This window comes from Myxine glutinosa, chromosome 4 (assembly GCF_964187855.1).
Source record: "Myxine glutinosa chromosome 4, kmMyxGlut1.1, whole genome shotgun sequence".
NCBI classification, from domain to species: domain Eukaryota; kingdom Metazoa; phylum Chordata; class Myxini; order Myxiniformes; family Myxinidae; genus Myxine; species Myxine glutinosa.
In genome coordinates this window covers 198,684,883-198,708,678 of record NC_136264.1, presented here as the reverse complement: position 1 = coordinate 198,708,678, position 23,796 = coordinate 198,684,883, and the positions used below count along the sequence as shown (strand labels likewise).

Here is a 23,796-nt window from a genome sequence, read left to right as displayed (position 1 = left end):
GCACTTTGCTCAAAGAATGCACCATTTCTTCCAGAAAATTATTGAAATTTAAAAAATCTTTTGGTATTCGCAAATGTATTTCTATGGTTTGCAGCGGAACAAAAAAAAGCTGAAAAATTTGTTAAATCTTAGATTATTCCACACAGAAATCCTAAAATGGCCCGGACAATATTATTGGCACCTTTTAGAAGTTGTTAGAAATAATTAAGTGTGTGGTATAAACAGGAGGTCGCCACTCCTCTCTGTCTCTCTGCTGACCGTTGGGGAATTCACCCTCTTCTGCCCGTGCTGTTGGAGTCAACTGGACTCTCATTCACCAGATGTGCAGAGCCATCTACCATTTGAGCCACATGACTATGGACCGTTACCCTGGGAAGGGGGGCTGACAGGTACTACACCTTGCCCACAGGTGACCTAGGATTATGCAAGGCAGGGGCATCCATCTCCCTGAGGTATCAGAAGACACCCGCATGCCCAATGTTTGCAGTGGAACAAAACAAAAAAAAGCTGAACACATTACTAAATCTTACATTATTCCACACAGAAATCCTAAAATGGCCCGGACAATATTATACAACCTTTTAGAAGTTGTTAGAAATAATTACATTTCATAACCTCCTTGGACGTGGCCGCAAGAGAAAACTTGATCGAAGATTGCAGCGAAGGATTGTTCGACTGGTGTAGAATGCACCTGGATCAACTGTCAAACAGATTGAAGCTGACCTTCATACACAAGGTATGACAGTTTCAACTCGCACCATCCGCAAGGCATTTTGGAGGGCAATGTTCAACCCAGTGGCGGAAAGCTGGGTCTCCGTCAAAGGTCAAGGGTCTTGCAGCAGGACAATGACCCCAAACACACTTCAAAAAGCACCCAGGAATGGTTCAAGACAAAACGCTGGACTGTACTGAAGTGGCCAGCAATGAGTCCAGATCGAAATCCCATTGAACACCTGTGGGAGATCTGAAAACAGCAGTTGGGAGAAGGCACCCTTCAAATCTGGGAGAGCTGGAGCAGTTTGCACACGAAAAGTGGGCCAAACTGCCAGTAGGGAGGTGGAGGAAGCTCATTCATGGCTATAGGAAGTGCTTGACTGCAGTTATTTTGTCCAAAGTCTGTGCTAGCAAATATTAAGTCGAGGGTATAAATAATTTTGTCAATGCCATTTCTTTTGAATTTTCTTATTTAAAAGGATATATTAAGTTCTGAATCAAAAACAAAGGGTCTGTAATATTAACAGTGAAATAAAGATTTGTGGAGACCAAATAATTTTGTCAATTTCATCTTATTTTTAGAGAAAATTGTGAGTTATTTGAAAGAAGTGCAAGGGTGCCAATATTTTTAGCCATGACTGTATAAGAGTGAGTTGTGTGTACGAGTGTGTGTGTGTTCGAGTGTCTGTGTGTGTACGAGTGTCTGTGTGCGTACGAGTGTCTGTGTGCGTACGAGTCTGTGTGCGTACGAGTGTCTGTGTGCGTACGAGTGTCTGTGTGCGTACGAGTGTCTGTGTGCGTACGAGTGTCTGTGTGCGTACGAGTGTCTGTGTGCGTACGAGTGTCTGTGTGCGTACGAGTGTCTGTGTGCGTACGAGTGTCTGTGTGCGTACGAGTGTCTGTGCGCGTACGAGTGTCTGTGTGCGTACGAGTGTCTGTGCGCGTACGAGTGTCTGTGTGCGTACGAGTGTCTGTGTGCGTACGAGTGTCTGTGTGCGTACGAGTGTCTGTGTGCGTACGAGTGTCTGTGTGCGTACGAGTGTCTGTGTGCGTACGAGTGTCTGTGTGCGTACGAGTGTCTGTGTGCGTATGAGTGTCTGTGTGCGTACGAGTGTCTGTGTGCGTACGAGTGTCTGTGTGCGTACGAGTGTCTGTGTGCGTACGAGTGTCTGTGTGCATACGAGTGTCTGTGTGCGTACGAGTGTCTGTGTGCGTACGAGTGTCTGTGTGCGTACTAGTGTCTGTGTGCGTACGAGTGTCTGTGTGCGTACGAGTCTGTGTGCGTATGCGTCTGTGTGCGTACGAGTGTCTGTGTGCGTACGAGTGTCTGTATGCGTTTGAATGTCTTCGTGGGTACGAGTGTCTGTGTGCGTACGAGTGTCTGTGTGCGTACGAGTGTCTGTGTGCGTACGAGTGTCTGTGTGCGTACGAGTGTCTGTGTGCGTACGAGTGTCTGTGTGCGTACGAGTGTCTGTGTGCGTACGAGTGTCTGTGTGCGTACGAGTGTCTGTGTGCGTACGAGTGTCTGTGTGCGTACGAGTGTCTGTGTGCGTACGAGTGTCTGTGTGCGTACGAGTGTCTGTAAGCATACGTGTCTGTGAGCGTATGAGTCTGTGTGCTTCCGAGTGTCTGTGTGCGTACGAGTGTCTGTGTGCGTACGAGTGTCTGTGTGCGTACGAGTGTCTGTGTGCGTACGAGTGTCTGTGGGCGTACGAGTGTCTGTGGGCGTACGAGTGTCTGTGTGCGTACGAGTGTCTGTGTGCATACGAGTGTCTGTGTGCGTACGAGTGTCTGTGTGAGTATGAGTCTGTGTGCATATGAGAAGACTTTTCTTTGACTTCTATACAACTCCACACCCCTTGACCAATCTCCACCAAATTTTTCACGAGTGCTGGGGGTACCCAGGGTCAGGTCATGGGCATCAAACCTCCCTCCTCCCTCCCCCCACACATCCCAAAAGGAAATTATCTGTGTGCATGTGTGTAGGCACTCAAAATGAACAGTTTACTTTTTAAATCCCACCGATATGCCGGATCTGCATCCGGACCTGAACGAGAATCCATTCAGCTTCTCCCTTGTCACCGACTCTACTCATCCACCAAGTTTTGTCATAACCCATCAATGACGTTTTGAAGTATCGTGCTCCATATAATTTTTGCCCCTATCTCTCAATGGTGAAGAATCACTTTTCAATTCTAGAATCCGGATATTCACCAAAATTGAATCAGTTTGTCCTCATCACACACCCAACCTGTCCACCAAGTTTCGTCCGAACCCATCCATACCATTTTGAAATGCAGTGTCGTGCTCTATATAGTTTTTGCCACTTTCTCTCTCAATCGTGAAGAATGACTTTTGAAATTATCGTATCCGAATCCAGATCTGCACCAAAATCTAATCAACTCGACCTTGTTGTTACACAAACAAACCTGTCCAGTAAGTTTCATCCGAATTCGTGCACAACTTCCTGAGATATCCTGCTCACTGACAGATAAATAGACAGAGAGACAGGGATGACAAACGTAACCTCTGTCCACCTTAGGTGGCGGAGATAAAAACGGCGGGCCCAATGCCCAACAAATTTTTCATATGTGTTGGCAGTTACCCACAGCCACTAACTGGCAATCACAGAGGTGGAAGGAATCACTGAAAACTCAAAGAGGTGGGCTGGGGAAGGGTTAATTTTCTTGCTTTTGAAATATATATATTTTTAAATTGATTAATTTCAAGGAGAGTGCTGTGCAATGAGGGCATGCGTACCTGTGGCGGTGATAAGATTGCTTGCAAGAGGAAGTGATCAATAAAGGCAAAGCATATGGAAACACCAAGAAGGTTTGGTCTAAAGTCGATTAAAACTGAAGTGAATGGTTATCCCACAACGTGCTCACCTCAATGGTGAAAAGGCTCCTTCCGTGTCAATATATATGACGGGGCTGTCCAAGCCACCCATTCTCATAGGAAGAGTGGCCAGTACACTCAGCATCATGCAGAGCTGCGTCTTACCACAGCCCGGTGGCCCTGACACCTATGTGGGTGAACAACAATAAACCTGTTTGGAAGTTACGATATTAAGTGTCATCGGTGAAAATCAACCAAATTATTCAGGCTTCATTTTTCCAGCTAGACAAAGACATACTACATACCTCTGTGACTGAACCGCAGGCAAGACCTCCACACAGAGCATTATCCAGAGACGCCAATGATGTGGGTAAAAAAGCAGACTGCTGCTTGTGTTGTTGTTTTATTTCAAGTGCCTGATGACATTGAAAACATGTTTTAAAAAAGTAATGTACAATACAAATATAAACAGTTGATCAGTAAACTTCCTTGGACAAACATGTAATGTCAATAACGGCACTCCCTTTGCAATAAAAACAAAAATAACTTGCACAGAAATCACAAGTCAGACAAATATATCAGCAACGAGAATGGCACTCGGTAGAGCGCATACCTCCGCCAGGCTGAACACTGAACACTCCATGTTTTGTATCCACTGATAGGTCAGATCTGGATCCGGACCTCAACCAAAATCGAATCGGCTTGTTTTTGTCATCTAATCTACTCGTCCACAAAGTTTTGTCATAACTCGTCCATAACTTTTTGAGATATCGTGCGATACTGTCGGACCCCGCTATTCATGGTTCCGCTATTCGTGTGATAAAATGTGACCTGTTTCTCTCTACACGGAAAAGTGCCCAGCAAATTCGCGGTTGTTTTCCTATTCGCGGCCGTGTTCCTCGAATTTGTGGTTTTTCAGTGGTTAAAAAAAAAACCATGAGCCATTAGCTTCACATACGGTATTTATAAAACCTTCGTGGATTATCGTTGATATTGAGGGATTTACCTCGCCATTCACGGATTTTGTCTCTCCATTCACCCCCGTTGACTCAGCTCAGGTTGACTCAGCCTGTCATCCTTCCGAGGTCGGCTAATTGAGTACCAGTTCACTGGTAATTCCCTGTTTGTCGTTAAAGGCGGCAAAAAGGGTTGGCGTCAGGAAGGGCATCCGGCCGTAAAACATTGCTTCAAAAAGGGGACCGAAAAACAACAACAACCACGGATTCCCGAAAAAGGCCAACCCCCGCTTTGCGGGGAAAAATGGCCTCTAAAGGTGGTTATTATATTATTTATATTCACCGTTTGGTCCTCTCTATTCGCGGATTTTTGTGACTCGGGAACCTATCCCCCCTTTTTCCATTGAAGCAATGCCCCGCTATTCGCAGGTTTCGCTATTCGCGGATTTTCCAGGAACGTACCCCCCACGAATAGTGGGGTCTGAGGGTATATCGGTTTTCGCCCGATCTCTCAATGGTGAAGAATCAATTTTTTTCTTGTCCATAACTTTTTGGGATAACCGGCTCACAGACAGACAAACAAAAAAACAAACGGACAAGGGTGAAAACATAACCTCCGGTCACCTTCGACAGAGGAGGTAAATATCATGAGTGTACTTTCACGTGGATGAAAAGGACATGAGTAGACAACGGAAAAACGCACATGGCGTGTGGGATTTCAACCTGGGTTCCCCACATAATGAGCCATCCTGGGTTCAAATTACTTTGATAAACAGAACAACCCAATTTTAACAAGCTGAAAGAAATGAATGAATGATCGTTTTAAGGCCATTTTCCCCGCTAAAGCGGGGGTTAGCCTTGCGGGCCCCATGACCTCAGGGATCCCTTTTTGAGGCAGTTTTTATGGCCGGATGCCCTTCCTGACGCCAACCCCTAGTCACCTCTTACGATGAGCAGGGATACGGTGTACCTATTCTAAATTGGGGTACACACCGGGATCATTCATCCCAGAAAGCTGGTACTCAATTTGCCGACCTCGGAAGGATGACAGGCTGAGTCAACCCCCCTGGCGTTAATTCAGCGATCGACCGGGATTCAAACTCAGGATCCTAGGATCCCAAGCCGGCACCCTAACCGCTAAGCCAACACCAGGCTTGCCAATTTCGGTGAGGTCCAAAAATCAATGATCTTCATTCGTATGTCAAATTCGATGACAAAAGCTTTAATAACATAGGGAAATGTAAGCAACATGCACTTTAGCTGGTAAAGTTATTTATTACACAGGAAGTGTAATTGATCAGTCGTGATCTTTCTATCGAGGAGTGTCTGATAGGGCAGGATTCCAAAGTCGACGGTAATGCATTGAGAGGCTGATCTATCAGTGGGTGTAAAATGCCAGGGTACCTGTACTGCCATGGTCATACATTGACAGTGATCCAGGCATCTACTTCCTGGTTGATTTTGATGCCATCAGTGTGCCTCTGCTCTGGCTGGGGGCTCATTTGGGCTCTTGATGTAACCAAATAATATTTCGTCCACTCTTGCAGCACAGATACCCCTGGTGTCAGTGCTTTTAACTTTGCAATGTCCCAGGACCTTACTCACAGAATTTCAGCTCCGACTCTAATTTTTGATGTAAACATGGTATCTTCTCGATCTATTTTTGTACTCAAAAGCCAGGGATTGTCCTGTAAAAAAAATCGTCCTCCCCCCCCCCCCCCTCTCGGAAACTCTGAACATGTCACTTCTTACTCCTCACCATCAACTTTTGTTCATCCTGCCCATCGAACCATCTTCCAATATAGCAAGGCTGACAGGGATGGCTTACGTTATTTTCTTGCTGATGTTCGCTGGAACTCAATTCTTTGACACAACCCACCTGAAGCTGAAGAGGAAGTTACTGAGTGGATCCACGTTGGCATGGGCTTCTTTACCCTTTCACCGATCGACCAAGTGAAACCACATGCTCAACCTTTGACGTCCCTGGGTCTCTACTGTTGTTGTGCTTGTATGCTTTCCTCTCCCTCCCCCTCCTGTCTTCCGCTCCCTTAATTGTACGTATGTTTTATATGTCCATGCACGTTTTCCTGCTTAATGCGTTAGCTCTTACACGAACCTCGACTCTGTATACAAAAACATTGGGGCAATACCCCTGGCACTCACCTGGTAGAATAAACAGTATACTGCACCGACTGAAGGCATTTTAAACGAATTTCAATGGTTGCTAGAAGACAGGGCAACATGTACAATAAAAAACCTATTTTAGGGGGCAAACCCCACGCCCCTCCTCCAACCCCATATACCTCCGAAGACCCCAATTTTTCTAATGCCTTGAACAAAATTGGTACATCATGGGTGATTAAGGTTGTGGTGAAGTTTCATCGAAATTGCGTGTGTAGTTTCTGAGAAGAAAGCAAACACTTATTTTGGGGGGCAACCCCCCCTTAAGCCCCTAAAGGCAGATTTTTTTTAATGCCGCGAATAAACTTTGGGACAGCACAGGTGGTGAAGGTTGTGGTCAGGTTTCATCGAAATTGTGTGTGTAGTTTCAGAGAAGAAAGCAAATACCTATTTTGGGGGTTCAAACATGGACCCACTTTGACCCTCCGTAGATCCCCTTAGACTGAGATTTTTTTTTTGTGCCAGAAACAAACTTTGATACATCACGGGTGATGAAGGTTGTGGTCAAGTTTCATCGAAATAGTGTGTGTAGTTTCAGAGGAAAAGCAAATTCCTATTTTAGAGGGTCAAACCTGGATCCACTTTGACCCCGGGGAACCGCCTTAGACCCCGATTTTGTTAATGCCGTGAACAAACTTTAGTTACAACCCAACAAATATAATTTGTGCCAAGTTTGGTCAAAATCCCTTCAGCGGTTTCGGAGAAGAAGTTGCAAGTGTTTATGGACGGACGGACAGGCTGACGGACGACGCGCCATTGCATAAACTCCCCTGAATTCGTTCCAGCTTCATCGCGGGAGATTCCAATGATTCTGAAAGCTTTGGTTTCAACAGCGTGAAGCCGAGCGAGGTGTGAGGAAGGAGCACCAGCCCAGAGGGGAGAACAGTATTCCATTGAGCTGCGGATGAATGCCTTGTATGTGGTGAGGAGCTCAAGTGTGCCAAGGAAGGACTTCGCACGACGGATGATGCCCAGTCGGCGACTGGCTTTGGAGGCCAGCTTGGAAATGTGGTTTCCCCAGGAAAGATCATGGCAGATAGTGAGACCCAAAAGCTTGAGTTACAGAACTTCTTGGAGAGGATTGTTGAGAAAGTAGATGGGAGGGTTGTCCAGTCGGTCTTTTCGGAGAGACATAGTGAGAGTGTGAGATTTGTCAGGATTGAAAGACATGTTCCACTTGTTTGACCAGTCTGTGATTTTTGTCCAGGTCTGCAGAGAGTGAGGAGGCTGCAGACTGCCGATCTGAGGGATGAGGTATGGAGCGGCAGAGAGTGGAGTCGTCATCAGCAAAGAGATAGAGAGGATTTTCCAGAGAGTCGGAGAGATCATTGATGAAGACCAGAAAAAGCACAGGACCCAGAACACTGCCTTGGGGAACTCCAGCCTGAACAAGAAGGGGAGATAAGAGAAATCCATTCAGGGCCACACGTTGACTACGACCAGAGAGGAAGTCCGCAAGCCATGTGTGGAGATTTCCATGGATACCATAGGAGGAGAGTTTGGAGAGCAGAGTGGGGTGCCAAACCGTATCGAAGGCAAGTGATATGTCAAGGAAGACAGCTCTGATTTCCTGTTTGGCATTAAGGACCTCCATCCATTGTTGAGACAGCAGAAGGATCACGTCCAAAGTAGAATGACCTGGTCAGAATCCAAATTGATGATCAGAGATCAAGCCATTGGAGAAGAGGAAGAATTTGATGTCAGAAGTGATGATTGATTCCATGACCTTGCTGATAATTGGGATCAGGCCGATTGGTCTGTAGTTGCAAGGATCTGTTTTTGCACCTTTTTTGTGTAAAGTGGTAATGTTTGCTGATTTCCCAGTTGATAGCAGATGACCTTGAGCAAAAGAGAGGGTGAAGAGAACAGACAGAGGGTGAGATAGAGCGGCAGAGCAGGATTTTAGGACCCGTGGGCTGATGCTGTCTGGTCCAGTTGCAGAATCAGAGTCGAGGTTTGACAAAAACTTCTCCACCTTATCAGGAGAGAAGTAACTTGGCTTGTGTATGCATTATTTCAAAAACCGTTCAACATTTAGCTTTCATTTTACACAGACCTATTCGGCCTATCACAAAAAAGGCAGGGGGCCTGGAGTATCAGCTCCTTGTTCAATCAGTATCATTGCGTTGCCTCAATTGAGGCGCGTCACTTGTTTCGTCTTGCAAGTAAACACTGTAAATGAGTCTTAGAGAATGTTAAAGCCCCAGTCACACTGGGCCTGCGACCAGGTTATGACCTAGCTGCGACCGAAAATTTTGTGAATCGCGGGCAAATCGTAGAAAGAGCGCGCGACTGGTCGCAGAGGTCGTGGGTGATCGCCAGAGCAAAATCAGTCGCAGCAAGGTCGATGGTCATGTTCAAAACTTCTGACCTGCGATTCCAAATCGTAAGAGGTCGTAGACAGGTCTTACATGGTCGTACCACCAGTCGCACATGGACGCACCACCAGTCGTGCATGATTAAGGGTCAAGTAGTCGCACGATTGGTCGTGCTACTGGTCCTGCCACCCGACGATTGGTGGTGCCACCTGTCGTACGACCTCACGATCGGTAGTGCGACCAGTCACGGCCTGTCCTGACTGGTTGCACGACCTTACGATTGGTGGTAACACCAGTCTTTAGCTCGCAGACCAGTATATTTGGACCATTATACTATAATATTATATTATTATGTGATATTATATTATTTTATACCATTCGCGTGTGTTCGGCGTGTTTTGCTGTGCGTGTACAACAATGTTTTTGTCAGTGTTTAATGGTTCGACGTGTGTTGACAAGACGCTCACTAAACGACTTTAGTAAATTCGGTCCGATGTTTTGATTTAAATCGCTTAATTCTTAAACAAGGGCTGGCAGGTACACAAACTCGGCTCCAAGCTGTCTACCCTGGGTTCGAATCCCAACCAAGCTATAAAGTGGCATCGTGGTGATTCATAGGCAGTGTGAATCATCATTTCCAGGATCGACGTTAAACGGGAATCCCGTCTGCTGGCGTTAGTTGGTAGACCCCACGCCACGGTGTCCTTCACGAAGAGGAGGCGAGCCATCACCGGAATCCTGAATAAAGTACAAATTCCTGTCCGAAATACTTCTGGGAATGCAATGGCAAACCACCAGTACAGTGTGACGATTGTCAAGAAACTGTTTCGGTAGGACGGAGTCTTTGTCATACAGTATGGAGTATGGGACTGCACATCAGAATCCTTTAACTTTAACATGATATAAATAAATATTTAATACAGGATGTCATTCTATTCTTCAACACGATCTTCTTCCTGTGACTTCTTCTTCATTAGCCCACCTTTCTTGAGGGGTCGGCCGGGGGAAGCTTGGTCTGAGTTTGTCACGAACCGGTTGGCCAGGCCTGACGTTCCACTAGTCAGGGCAAGGATTTGTAATTTGTTGAGGGTGCCTGCGATAGCTCGCCGACTCTTCGCGAAGGACATCTTGGGGTCTTTAACGTCCACAAACGAACGTCGGCAGACGGCACGTCCGTTTAACGTCCATCTGAGGGATCGTAAACACATTTGTGACATTTTATAGCTGCGTTGGGAATCGAACTCACGACTGGCTGTGACTGGCTGCGACTGGCTGCGACTGGCTGCGATCGATCGTGTGAGCGGTCGCAGGTCGCCACCACTCGTCGCACGATTACCTACGATTGATCTTGCGATCGATCTTCTCCAATCGTTGGTGATCGCACAACCACGCGTACCACCAATCGTACGATGACCTACCATAAGTCCTAAGAGCAATCGCTGTTTGCGATCGCAAATGGAGAGCGTAGCAAACATTGACGATTGGTCGTACCTCGGCCAGATTGCCATCAATCGCACGATCCAGAAATCGTACGATCCAGTGTGACTGAGGCCTAAGCAACAGTATGCAGAATCTGTGTGTGATTCTACCTCAATTCAACAGGTAAGATCCAGAGATTTTTGGAGAATTGTGAACAGCATTCTCATCCATAATCGATCATTGATTCTTGCCCTCTTCAATGGCCCTGAAGTGCTAACCTCTCCTATTGATGAAGTCAACATCTTTTCTGAGCATTCTGCTGCAAACTCCACATATGCAGACCACGGACACCCATTGCCTGCTTGTCCTTCCCGTGTTCACACCAGTTTGTCCACTATTATCATCACACCCAGGAAAGTTGCGAAGATTATTCAAGGGCTTGACATCTCAAAAGCTGCTGGACCAGATGGAATCTCTGAAATTGCTTTGAAGATGTGTTCACCTGAACTGTCTTCTGTTCTCTCAAAATTGTATCGCTTATCTGTGCTTCTACCCAGCTAAAAGCAGGCTTTTGTAGTCCCTATCTTTAAAGGCTCCGATGAGAAATCGACTCCTTCCAACTATCGACATATTCGCCTTTTACGCATTATGAGCAATTTGTTTGAATCCCAGATGAAACTGCAACTCACAAGTCATCTGGAAACCCACAACCTCTCAAGTGATGCCCGGCGTGGCTTCCGACATTCAATATCTACTGGTGATGTTCTATCCCTAATTAATGAACATGTGAATCGGGCTTTGGATCATCGTGGTGATGTTAGGGTTGATGCTCTCGACATCTTGACAGCTTTTGACAAAGCGTGGCACAAGGGCATTTCTGGACAACTGATCTATAAGCTAAAATCGTGTGTCATCTCTGGAAAATTTCTTCCGACAATTTCTGACTTCCTTGTAAATCAAAAAGATCTCTGTGGTACACGAGTGACAGTCATCCCCGGTTCTGGGTTGTGTCCTCCATTGTTCTTGTTGTCTATGAATGACCTGCCTGGTTGTATTCTTGCACAGTTAGCCATTTACACAGATGATTCAACACTGTACGAGTATACTACATATCCAGGAACCATGCATGTCTCCTCCATCCCGTGTTCAGGCCAGTGCCACCCTTAATCAGGAACGAGAGAGTGTGATTAACTGGGGAAATGATTGGCTCATTACTTTCAACCAAAATAAGACTCACTTGCTGTCTGTGTGCAGCTCGAGATCACCCAATTTTCCAACCATGTCTATGGATTATTCACCTTTGCAGGAACTCCTTGGTATGTATCCGTCTTCATGGATTGGACATCAGCTCAAACTTCAGATGGGAAAAATGCATCTCTGGTATAACTAAAGGAGCCTCTCATTGCCTTGGCGGCTTATTCCGTGCTCGGCGATTCAATCCTCCAGCTGCCATGCCCTATCCATACAAGGCCACCATACGACCCGTCATGGAGTGTTGTTGCCATATTTGGGCTGATGCCTCTCACCTCTCTCCTTTATATAATCCAGCGACGTGCTGCCAATCTGGTGGGACAGGAGTTACATCGTCCATGGAACCTTTCAATCCACTGCTCTGTATGTTATTTGAGCCTTTTCCCCAGATAATTTTACGGAATGTGATCTTGAGGGTCGAATCACAGGTTGTTCCACCTGAGCGTACTTTTAGTTACTCTACACGTTTGGCAGCTTCTTCCCATCTCTGCTCTCACTGTAGTATCTGTCTCGAGGACGAAGACAATCCACAAACCAGACAGCCACTCTTCTAATTTATTTCCCCGTACTGCACCCCTTTGGAACTCTTCACAGGCATCCTGCTTCCCCCTCAATCCTAACATACCTCAGTTCAAGAGGAATCCTACTATATTAAATAAGGCAATTCTATGTATGCATGTGTGTTTGTCTAAAATTATAGAAGAAAACATGGCTGGGCTGATTTCCACCAAAATTTGCACGTTGATAGTACCAGGGTCAGCTCATGGGCACAGGCCCAATCCTCCCTCCCCTCTTCCCCCCCCCCCGTTCTTTGTGAGGGGGGGGGGGGCGAGGGAGGACATGAAGTTTGCCTGCACACCCACATAGTTAAAGGGGGGGTTATTAATCAGGGCACAAATTATATTTGCCCCTCCTTCCCCATTATTTCCCCACCCTTTACCCCTTCCCAGTCGAAGGGAGCGGGTGTTTTTGTGTAAATGTCTCTTTAATATAAATACTCTCCTTTGTGTCGCCCCCACCTTTGAGTGGCTTTTACTTTGTGGCGCGTGAAATTTCATAAAGCATATTTTAAAAAACTTACAGTGGTAGTTTTCGGACAACAGTGCTTGCTGATAGTCATCATCAGCTGTGATAAATCCTCATAACTCCTCCCAGTCATCCTCAGTAGATCCAGTGGAGACAATGTTAGAAAATCCTCGAGGAGGGTGGGGAGAATTGAATAAGAAAAAAAAAATTCCAACAATGAATTCCACAATATCAAATATTTAAAGCTCTTTCTAACCAGTCACCGGTATAAATACATATTTAGTGCTTTCTGTGGGAGGTGAGAAAATTGAAATTTGCCATACTGATGCGACTGAAACCACGATTCAAGAAAAATAAAAAACAAATACAGAGTTCACAGAACACCTTACCTCGCGTAGTCTTGAGAAACAAGGACATGGACGGGGTTGACGAGCGGAAAATTTGATTGGTCGTGATGATGTAAAATGCCATAATATTTTGTGCAAGTACTGCTAAACGGAAGGTTTTTTTTGAAAGCGCTAAAAGGCGATTTGTGTTCTACAGTGTTCAAGTCTATAATTCAATTGAAATAAAATGAAGATTTTAAAAGTTGTAAAAAAGATTTTTTTCCGGAAGCTTCCCGCTGTCTCTTTTACGCCACCTTATTTTCAGAAACATTCATACTTCAAGTTCAATATTTGATTACAAATAAACAAATCATAGCTGTTGGAAACAATTCCATGTACATGCCGAGTCTTTCGACAAAAATCAGTTTGCTCCTGCAATTCGGTCTCTGTTGAAGAGTCATCAACCGGTCAGGTCAGCAGGGGTGGTCTTAGTGATTTTGGGGCCCTGTCAAAAGTTAAAAATAGGTCCCCACACCTCCTTTATCCCTACCCAACCCATTCTGAACAAGGATAAAACGCCCAATTTTCACAATGCATGTTCCTCCAATAATGCACCGCAGATTGTGATTTTAACTTTACTCTATTCTCCAATATTCACCAAAACAATGCAGAAAACATGGAGCTATCACAATAAAAAAAGGAAATTAATATTACAATCGGAATGTAATAACTCTACATTAATTTGGCATCTCAGTGTGAGTGCATTGTGATGGTCTCAAAAAACAACATACTCTACCTATAACTCGGAAACAATGCGGTCGAAATGTTCTTACCTGTTAGCCCGAACGTTACCGCTACTGCTGCCGACACTGCTGCTTCATTTTCGGATTTACTTTTGAGGGAATCATACAGTATATCACCGCCACCAGCCAGGGTGCCTTAAGCAAACCTTCAAGTTTGCACCCTAATTCTCCCTCCTTCAACCCCCCCCCTCCCCCTCCCCAGCATGGGGCCCTGGGCAATTGCATTGATCCACATGTGCCCACAACACAAATTCAACTTATCAGTTACTATCTAACCCTAACCCCAGTTCCTTTTTCAGTATCAAATAAAATACCATCAGAAGGTCCATAATAGAAGGAAGAAATTGGAGGGTGAAGGGAGATAAGCAAGTCACACCTGGCAGGTCACAAGCTGTTGCTTTGCCAGTCGTGAACACAGTTCAGCGGGCAAACCAGCTCGGCGGAGATTTTTGGAGGCCATGGCTCTACGTCTGTCCAGTTCTGGTGGACAAACAATCACATAAGCAACATCACAATGCAGCTTTGTCTTTGGATTATTGTTATTTTTACTTTATTATCATTATTTTACCGCCGTTTACATGCTTGCATCATCACAAAATATCCACCCTCACCAAACTGTAACTTGAAATACCTGAGCTCACTCAATGTGTTGTTCTTTTTGGCCGAAGAACATTGTCTACATTTTTACCTGCAACATGTTGCAGGTCTACAAGAGCTTCCCATTGCTGTTGTTGTTGGGGTTCTTGTTAAGGATCGATTTCTGAAATGTGCAACCATTGGTCAAACAGCTGCCAGACCACACCCACATCTGTCGCTTGACTCCACCCTCTATAGCACAAGTTAAAATTATATGGACGCCATCTTGGTGTTTTGGTGGTCCAAACACATTAGGCCTGTAAGCCTCCACTGATCATACACTGCCCGGGTTTGTGGCATAAGATTTCCATTGGGTTGGCTCGATTGTTATTCACGATGACAGACCCCGAAAAATCTAATCATATGTCCCCGAGGACCCAAAAGACCCTTGAGGACCAAAAACACCCAGATGACCCAAAAGTCCTTGATGACCCAAAATACCCAGTTCACCCAAAAGTCCCCAAGGACCAAAAAGACCCAGATGACCCTGATGACTCAAAAGTCCCCAAAGACCTAAAAGTCCCAGAAGATCCAAAAGTCCCCAATTAAAATTTGGTCCAATGGACGAACAGGCCCCCGAGTGTAATAAATATTTGAACTGACATTTAGTGTTCCTTTCATCTTTGTTTTGGCATACTGCATCGCCTGGAGTGGTCTATGGTCAATTAATTTACATAGGCTCCGCCCCTACCCTCTGTCCCAGCCCTATTGGTTAAAGGGAAACCACATCAGTTATTTTGAGCATTTCTGAGTGCAGGTCATTGTGTGGGTTGAGGCTGGATGAAGACATTACTCTTTGAGAAACGAGCAATAAGACAGAGCTGCAAGATACAGTCAGGGTTACGTAAAACAATATAGGAACATGTGCAGTGTTTGACTTTGCTGAATAAGATATCTTGGCACTTTTGCTCCAAGATTGGGTATCCTCTGAGTACCATATTCCATTGTGTTATTCCACATTATATAAAATTACAGAAACAAGTGAATAAAAAAATTTATGCTAAATTAAAAAGGCAATGTAGGGATGACAAACTACAGTCTAAAAAAATGTCCTAAACAAGATAGGGATGATGTTGGTTTAGACTTAGAGAGTAGCTAACAGTATTGCCATCACATAACAATCCCTCCATCACTGCCTCAAGACTATTGTCTCGAGATAGGCCGAGCTAAAAGTATTAGAAGCTCCTATAGTTCATTTCTGCAAAAGTATAAGAAGCTCCTATATAATTTCAGGGACTTCTTGCAGCTTCAGTTGTCTTTCCTACTTTTCTTTTTTATCAACTTGGAGTAACCAATCACAAATGGAGATAATTATAGAATGCTGTTATTGGAGATGTTCATGCATTTGTAAGAAGTTGCTGATCATGTACTGATATTATAACATTGTACTCATCTGCTAATTTGTAGAGTCCAGGTGGTTGTTGTTGTTGTTGTCAGTGTGTGGCTGCACAACAGGAGTAATCAAGTACTGGTGTAACCAGTGGAGTGTTTGTAGAAGCTTGAAGCAATAACTGATGAAGTATAAATGAGGCAGTAATGTTGGGATTGTTATGCGATGGCAATACTGTGAGCTACTCTCCAAACCAACATCATCCCCATCTTGTTTAGGACATTTATTAGACTGTAGTTTGTCATTCCAACATTGCCTTTTTAATTTAGCATAATTTTTTTTATTGACTTTCACATGTCGAATAATAATAAGCTTTAATCAAGCCCATCAGAACGCACAGTACATCAGCATGCACGGTAACCAAGGGTTATGTTATATAATCAAGCAGTATGTTATATCATCAAATGTTATGTTATATAATCAAGCGTTATGCAACACAAATTCCGAAAAAGATTGTGTTATGTAATTTTTGAACATATTGCAGTTAATCAATCTGTGACCATGTGACAAATCAAGGCAGTGTTCTGGGCCCTGGGCTTTTTTTGGTCTTCATTGATGATCTTTCTGACGCTGGAAAATCCTCTATATCTCTTTGCTGATGACTCCACTCTCTGCCGCTCCATGCCTCATCCCTCAGATCGGCAGGCAGCAGCCTCTTCAATCTCTGCAGACCTGGACAAAATCACAAACTGGTCAACCACGTGGAGCATGTCTTTCAATCCTGACAAACCTCACACTTTCACTTTGTATCTCCAAAAAGAACGTCTGGACAACCCTCCCATCTACTTTCTCAATAATCCTCTTGAAGAAATTCTGTAACTCAAGCTTTTGGGTCTCACTATCTGCCATGCTCTTTCCTGGGAAAACCACATTTCCAAGCTGGCCTCCAAAGCCAGTCGCTGTCTGGACATCCTTCATCATGTGAAGTCCTTTCTGGGCACTTCAGAGCTCTTCACCACAAACAAAGCTTTCATCCGCAGCTCAATGGAATACTGCTCTCCCCTCTGCGCTGGTGCACCTGCCTCACATCTCGCTCGGCTTCATGCTGTTGAAACCAAAGCATTCAGAATCATTGGAATCTCCCTCGATGAAGCTAACTCCGAGGGCCGTTCACTTACTCACCGCAGGCAGGTTGGTGGTCTTTCTGTCTTCTACCGACTCCTCTCTGGCCTTGCTCCCCCAGCTCTCTCTGGGCTCTGTCCCTCAAATATTCCTACAGGTCGCACAAGATCTGCCAGAAACCCTCTGATGGTTAAACTGCCAAAATCAAGACTCTCTGCTCACCTTCACTCCTTCATTCCTCTTTACTCCTGCCTCTGGAACAAACTCCCACACTCTCTTCAATCCCTCTCCTCCCTCCAAGTCTTCAAAACAGCTGTTTACCACCATCTCCTATCTTCCCCCATCCAAATCCTTGATCTTTTTCTGCCCAGTTAATACACCCCAAATCCACCTTCGTCAAATTCCGTTTTCTTTCCTTAAAGTTCCTGTCGTGTCCATTTGTTTATCCCGTATAGCCCGCCCCAAGCCTCTCCATTCCACACATCTCCCGATGTTCCTGTTATCTGCTGGTGTCTGTCTCTGTCACTATCTCTCTCTCTCACACACACACACACAAACACCCCCTTTATGATATGTTCTATGTGTTAGCTCTTACACCAGCCTTGACTAAGTGTGGAATGTTTTATGAACACCAAGTCGGAAGGGTAGCGCCAAAAAACGACGAGGGCCCCCCTGGGTGAAAAAGCAAAAACAAGTGGGAAAATGTTGTCAGATGGGAGTGCCCCAGATGAATGACTGTGGCCCACAGTAACAGAAAAGAGGAGGTGAGGGGCTTCAGGGAAATTTGCAAACAAGGAGCATTCCCAGTGGCATGGACAGTGCAAACGAGTGACCTTCGAAAGGCCTCCCGGAATCCCGTGTTCAGTGCTGCTCCAGTCGTGAACTCACAGAGAAGGGGACCCACGATACTGCGCCAGGTGATGAGAGAATCTCCCAGGGCACTGCACCTGCGTTAAGACCTATAGCTTGCTGGTGGTGAGTGTGGGGAAACCGACTTCAACGGTACTCTCCAGCAGGCACTGCAGAACCAGGAATGAATGCAACAGGTAACGCAGAGAGAACCCCCTAAAAAACAATTTCTTATGGAAATAATAAGCATGTTGGGCTCACTGTAAAAACCAAAAAAAATCCTTATTTCAAAATCTTGAATATTTTTCATATCTTGGGGAAAACAATTATCATCCTTGAAACTAACAGGCCCATCTTTATGGGATGTGTGTATGGTAAGAAAATACGTCAAAAATTCTCAAAGAGTAGAAATTCAAAATAACCCCCCCCTCCCTCCTCTCCACTTTATGGGACGGGGACAGCCCCTCCCTGTTGAAACAACCACAAACACACTTTATGGGATTGGGACAGCCCCTCCCTGCTGAAACGACCCCACCCCCAATTTCAGGGAAGGGGCCAGCCCCTCCCTGGTGAAATGACCCCCACCCCCAAGTGTATTTGTTCACATGCACCCCCATTGCCTGCACCGGAACGACCCCAACACCGTTCCCCCGGACACGCGTACATAATAAATAGATGGGCCCTTTTGAGGGAGAATGGAGGATTTACCTCAAGTGTTTAATCAATAAAGGGTGTCGGACCCTCCCTGCTGAAACGACCCCACACCCGTAATAAAGGGTGTCAAACCACGACCGGGACATTTGTATGTAAATCAATTTCAACTGACGTCACCCAAATAACGAATCATAAGCCTTATAATGTATAATAATCGGGGTAACTTACGAAAGCTTTACTTAAATTGGTGGAGAAAAGGCGATGCCAAAAAAGCATTTCTGACCGACTAACCAGTAAAAGCAGCACTCTGTGGGTGAAACCTTGAGGTGTGTGGAAAGAACAAACCAGGAGCGCTGGTTCCTCGGGCGTTTAGTGTTGAAAACGTTCATCAGGATTCCATCGTGATCGAGGAAATGTTTTATAAATTAACATTCTCCACATTAATAGACAAAGCGACGTGAACAAAACATTATATTAATGCAGACCCTTCGTGAATCAACGTTAACATCGTCGCGCCTCATCTTGTAATAAACACTGAAGTCTGAAGAACAAAAAAAAAATGTTCAAAACTCCCATGAGCTCGTGGAGACGGTGACATTATCACGGTTTTACATTATATTCGATTACGCACAGATTGTGTTTGTGTTCAACGCCGAGAATATATATCGAACCAACAAACCAACGTACCAAGTAAGTCGAAAAACACACCTTGGCCGTAAAGTCAAAACTCCTCCACGACGCTTCACGTCTGCCGCGAGGGGGCGCAATCTCCTTTTTCTGAATTCCGGATTCGCCAAAACATGCAAGTTCATCATCCTGCGAAAAAATAAACATAGCGGCAATGCCCCCACCCACCCCGTATACATCCACCCCTCTCCCACCCACCCCGTATACATCCACACCTCCCCCACCCACCCCGTATACATCCACCCCTCCCCCACCCATCCCGTATACATCCACCCCTCCCCCACCCATCCCGTATACATCCACCCCTCCCCCACCCACCCCGTATACATCCACCCCTCCCCCACCCATCCACCCCTCCCCCACCCACCCTGTATACATCCACCCCTCCCCCACCCACCCTGTATACATCCACCCCGTATACATCCACCCCTCCCGTATACATCCACCCCTCCCCCACCCACCCCGTATACATCCACCCCTCCCCCACCCATCCCGTATACATCCACCCCTCCCCCACCCATCCCGTATACATCCACCCCTCCCCCACCCACCCCGTATACATCCACCCCTCCCCCACCCATCCCGTATACATCCACCCCTCCCCCACCCACCCTGTACACATCCACCCCTCCCCCACCCACCCCGTACACATCCACCCCTCGCCCACCCACCCCGTATACATCCACCCCTCCCCCACCCACCCCGTATACATCCACCCCTCCCCCACCCACCCCGTATACATCCACCCCTCCCCCACCCACCCCGTATACATCCACCCCTCCCCCACCCACCCACCCCGTATACATCCTCATATTAAACGTTTGCCTTCTACCTGCGACTTGATATCTTCATCATTTTAAAACGGTGTTATTCATGCAAATATGGCGGAGATTTTAACATTCTTTTCACTTCCTTTATTCCCACCATGTGTGGAATTGGGTGATTTAAACGGGGTGTGATTGTGGTGTACACCGTGCATACTGTGTGCCAAGCAGGTAACAGGTTGTGGCTTGTATCACCTGGCTGCATTTGAAAGAGACTGCTGAACACGGTGGTCCAGATGTGTTGTGACCCCCATACAATTCTATAAAACGTTATATTTATGTTTACCAATGGCTTGGGTGTGCAATGCAATGTAAGCAATATAGAAATGGCACATGTAAACCTTATTAAATGTCTACCCTTGCCTGAGGAGAGGGTTTTGTATTTGAGTACGTTTGTCTGTCTGTCTGTCTGTCTGTCTGTTTGTCTGTCTGTCTGTCTGTCTGTTTGTCTGTCTGTCTGTCTGTCTGTTTGTCTGTCTGTCTGTCTGTCTGTCTGTCTGTCCACACAGAATAAATATGATTTTCTCTTCAACCGTTGGTCCGATTGACAGGAAATTGTCACCACAGGTGCAACTCCACCTGTATAATTTATGATACTTATGACGTCATAGGTCACGTGGTTCGGCCGCCATCTTGGAAAAACCGAAAAACTTTGCACCTCTATATCTCCGAAAGTGCTGAATATAAAAAATTGAGACATGGCTCATTGTAAAGAACTCTCAATGGAGAATAAAATATCTTAATGATGATGTTTTAGGTGCCTCCATTATGACGTCATAATTCGACAAGTACAAAACTTCATCCGATCAAGGTGAAATTTCTTGAGCATAATCTCGGAAAAAATTGGTGGAGAAAAAATAATAACGATGACGTCATCAGTCACGTGGTTCGGCCGCCATATTTGTTTTAACACGAAAGCCTGAAAAACCACTGAAAACACATCCTGGCGAGGGTTTGCAATCTCTGATTGCTCTTTCCTGTTATTACTTGCAAAATCGAAAATTCTTCTGGTATATTGATTGGTCTTGTGCATTATTCTGTGTTTGTCTGTCAATCGCGGAACCGATCTTCATGAAACTTTATCAAGTTGCAGAGGTAGTCACAACTGAGAAGCTTTTTGATTTTGAGGTCAAATTTCTAAAATTGCCATTTTTCATCCAATTGACTTCCAAGTTTTGTGCTCTGCACGACGTGTTTCTTTTTGATAATATTTACACTTGTATAATAAAAAATAATTTCACCATATCCGATGAGAACTTTCACGCAACATTACCTGCAGGTCCGCTTGTCATGCAACATTGCCTTCGGGTCCACTTGTCCAGCAACATTGCCTTCATGTCCGCTTGTCATGCAACATTGCCTGCGGGTCCAATTGTCTCGCAACATTGCCTGCGGGTCCACTTGTCCAGCAACATTGTCTGCGGGTCCACTTGTCTAGCAACATTGCCTGCGGGTCCGCTTGTCATGCAACATTGCCTGCGGGTCCACTTGTCCAGCAACATTGCCTTCATGTCCGCTTGTCTAGCAACATTGCCTGTGGGTCCACTTGTCCAGAAACATTGCATGCGGGTCCGATTGTCATGCAACATTGCCTGCGGGTCCACTTGTCCAGCAACATTGCCTGCGGGTCCACTTGTCTAGCAACATTGCCTGCGGGTCCGCTTGTCATGCAACATTGCCTGCGGGTCCACTTGTCCAGCAACATTGCCTTCATGTCCGCTTGTCTAGCAACATTGCCTGTGGGTCCACTTGTCCAGAAACATTGCATGCGGGTCCGATTGTCATGCAACATTGCCTTCGGGTCCACTTATCTAGCAACATTGCCTGCAGGTCCGCTTGTCATGCAACATTGCCTTCGGGTCCACTTATCTAGCAACATTGCCTGTGGGTCCACTTGTCTAGCAACATTGCCTGCGGGTCCACTTGTCCAGCAACATTGCCTGCGGGTCCACTTGTCTAGCAACATTGCATGCGGGTCTGATTGTCATGCAACATTGCCTTCGGGTCCACTTGTCCAGCAACATTGCCTTCATGTCCGCTTGTCATGCAACATTGCCTGCGGGTCCAATTGTCTCGCAACATTGCCTGCGGGTCCACTTGTCCAGCAACATTGCCTGCGGGTCCACTTGTCTCGCAACATTGCCTGCGGGTCCGCTTGTCATGCAACATTGGCTGCGGGTCCACTTGTCCAGCAACATTGCCTTCATGTCCGCTTGTCTAGCAACATTGCCTGTGGGTCCACTTGTCCAGAAACATTGCATGCGGGTCCGATTGTCACGCAACATTGCCTGCGGGTCCACTTGTCCAGCAACATTGCCTGCGGGTCCACTTGTCTAGCAACATTGCCTGTGGGTCCACTTGTCTAGCAACATTGCCTACGGGTCCACTTGTCTCGCAACATTGCCTCCATGTCCGCTTGTCTAGCAACATTGCCTGCGGGTCCACTTGTCCAGCAACATTGCCTGCGGGTCCACTTGTCTAACAACATTGCCAACATGTCCGCTTGTCTAGCAACATTGCCTGCGGGTCCACTTGTCTAGCAACATTGCCTGTGGGTCCACTTGTCTGGCAACATTGCCTGCGGGTCCACTTGTCCAGCAACATTGCCTGCGGGTCCACTTGTCCAGCAACATTGCCTGCGGGTCCACTTGTTGAGCAACATTGCCTGCCTGTCCACTTGTCTAGCAACATTGCCTGCGGGTCCACTTGTTGAGCAACATTGCCTGCGGGTCCACTTGTCTAGCAACATTGCCTGCGGGTCCACTTGTCAAGCAACATTGCCTGCCGGCCCACTTGTCTTGCAACATTGCCTGCGATTCCACTTGTCCAGCAACATTGCCTGCGGGTCCACTTGTCTAGCAACATTGCCTGCGGGTCCACTTGTCTGGCAACATTGCCTGCGGGTCTACTTGTCCAGCAACATTGCCTGCGGGTCCACTTGTCTGGCAACATTGCCTGCGGGTCCACTTGTCTGGCAACATTGCCTGCGGGTCCACTTGTCCAGCAATATTGCATGCAGGTCCACTTGTCTAGCAACATTGCCTACATGTCCACTTGTCTAGCAACATTGCCTGCGGGTCCGCTTGTCTAGCAACATTGCCTGTGGGTCCATTTGTCTAGCAACATTGCCTGTGGGTCCATTTGTCTAGCAACATTGCCTGCGGGTCCACTTGCCAAGCAACATTGCCTGCGGGTCCACTTGTTTAGCAACATTGCCTGCATGTACGCATGTCATACAACATTGCCTGCGGGTCCACTCAGTCTGTGCACTTGGTTGAGCTCCATTAGGTCGCTATCTCCTTCTCGTCTCGGCAGGTACATTCTCGGGATGCATTGATTTTTATGCCTTCGCCGACAGAGTTGCCGGAGGCATTATGTTTTCGGGTTGTCCGTCAGTACGTCTGTCTGTCCGTGTTAAACCTCGTTTTTCTCAGCAACCATGTGTCGGATTGAGACCAAACTTTCAGGGTAGGAGTGACAAACATGCAGAATGGTTTTATGATAATTGTGACGTCATAGGTCACGTGGTGTGGCAGCCATCTTGGATTAAAAGCAAAAAAAAAAAAAAAAAATTCCTCAGAGTTTGAAATCATCCAAGTAAATTGTAAAGTACTGCAGATGTTTCACCTTTATAAAATCTCTTTGGACGTTCTCTTATTTGATGCCAGGGTGTATCCATATCCTTGCTCATTCATGAGGTTGTTCAGTGGGTCCAAGGCCAGGCAAAACAGGAGGGGTGAGAGGCTGTTTCCCTGTAAGATTCCTCGATGTATCTTAACTCCTCGTATTGTGATCTTTCCAACCGAATGCTGTAATATCAATGTGGTATTCCAAAGCTCCATTGCTTTCTTTATCAGTTTGA

General features: G+C 46.0%; 1 protein-coding gene across 1 annotated transcript in view; it reads right to left on the bottom strand.

Moving 5' to 3' along the window:
- Positions 1-19,140, bottom strand: part of LOC137426012 (DNA repair protein RAD51 homolog 2-like) — a 41,450-nt gene extending 22,310 nt beyond the window's left edge. Inside the window, exons 1-6 of the mRNA XM_078775349.1 lie at positions 18,715-19,140; positions 17,754-17,939; positions 14,209-14,312; positions 12,759-12,872; positions 3,858-3,968; positions 3,603-3,739 (exon numbers count right to left, since the gene is read on the bottom strand). Of these exons, the coding sequence (XP_078631475.1) occupies positions 3,603-3,739; positions 3,858-3,968; positions 12,759-12,872; positions 14,209-14,292 (446 nt within the window). The 5' untranslated portion in view covers positions 14,293-14,312; positions 17,754-17,939; positions 18,715-19,140. The remainder of the gene's footprint in view (positions 1-3,602; positions 3,740-3,857; positions 3,969-12,758; positions 12,873-14,208; positions 14,313-17,753; positions 17,940-18,714) is intronic.
- Between the last annotated feature and the right edge of the window lie 4,656 nt (positions 19,141-23,796).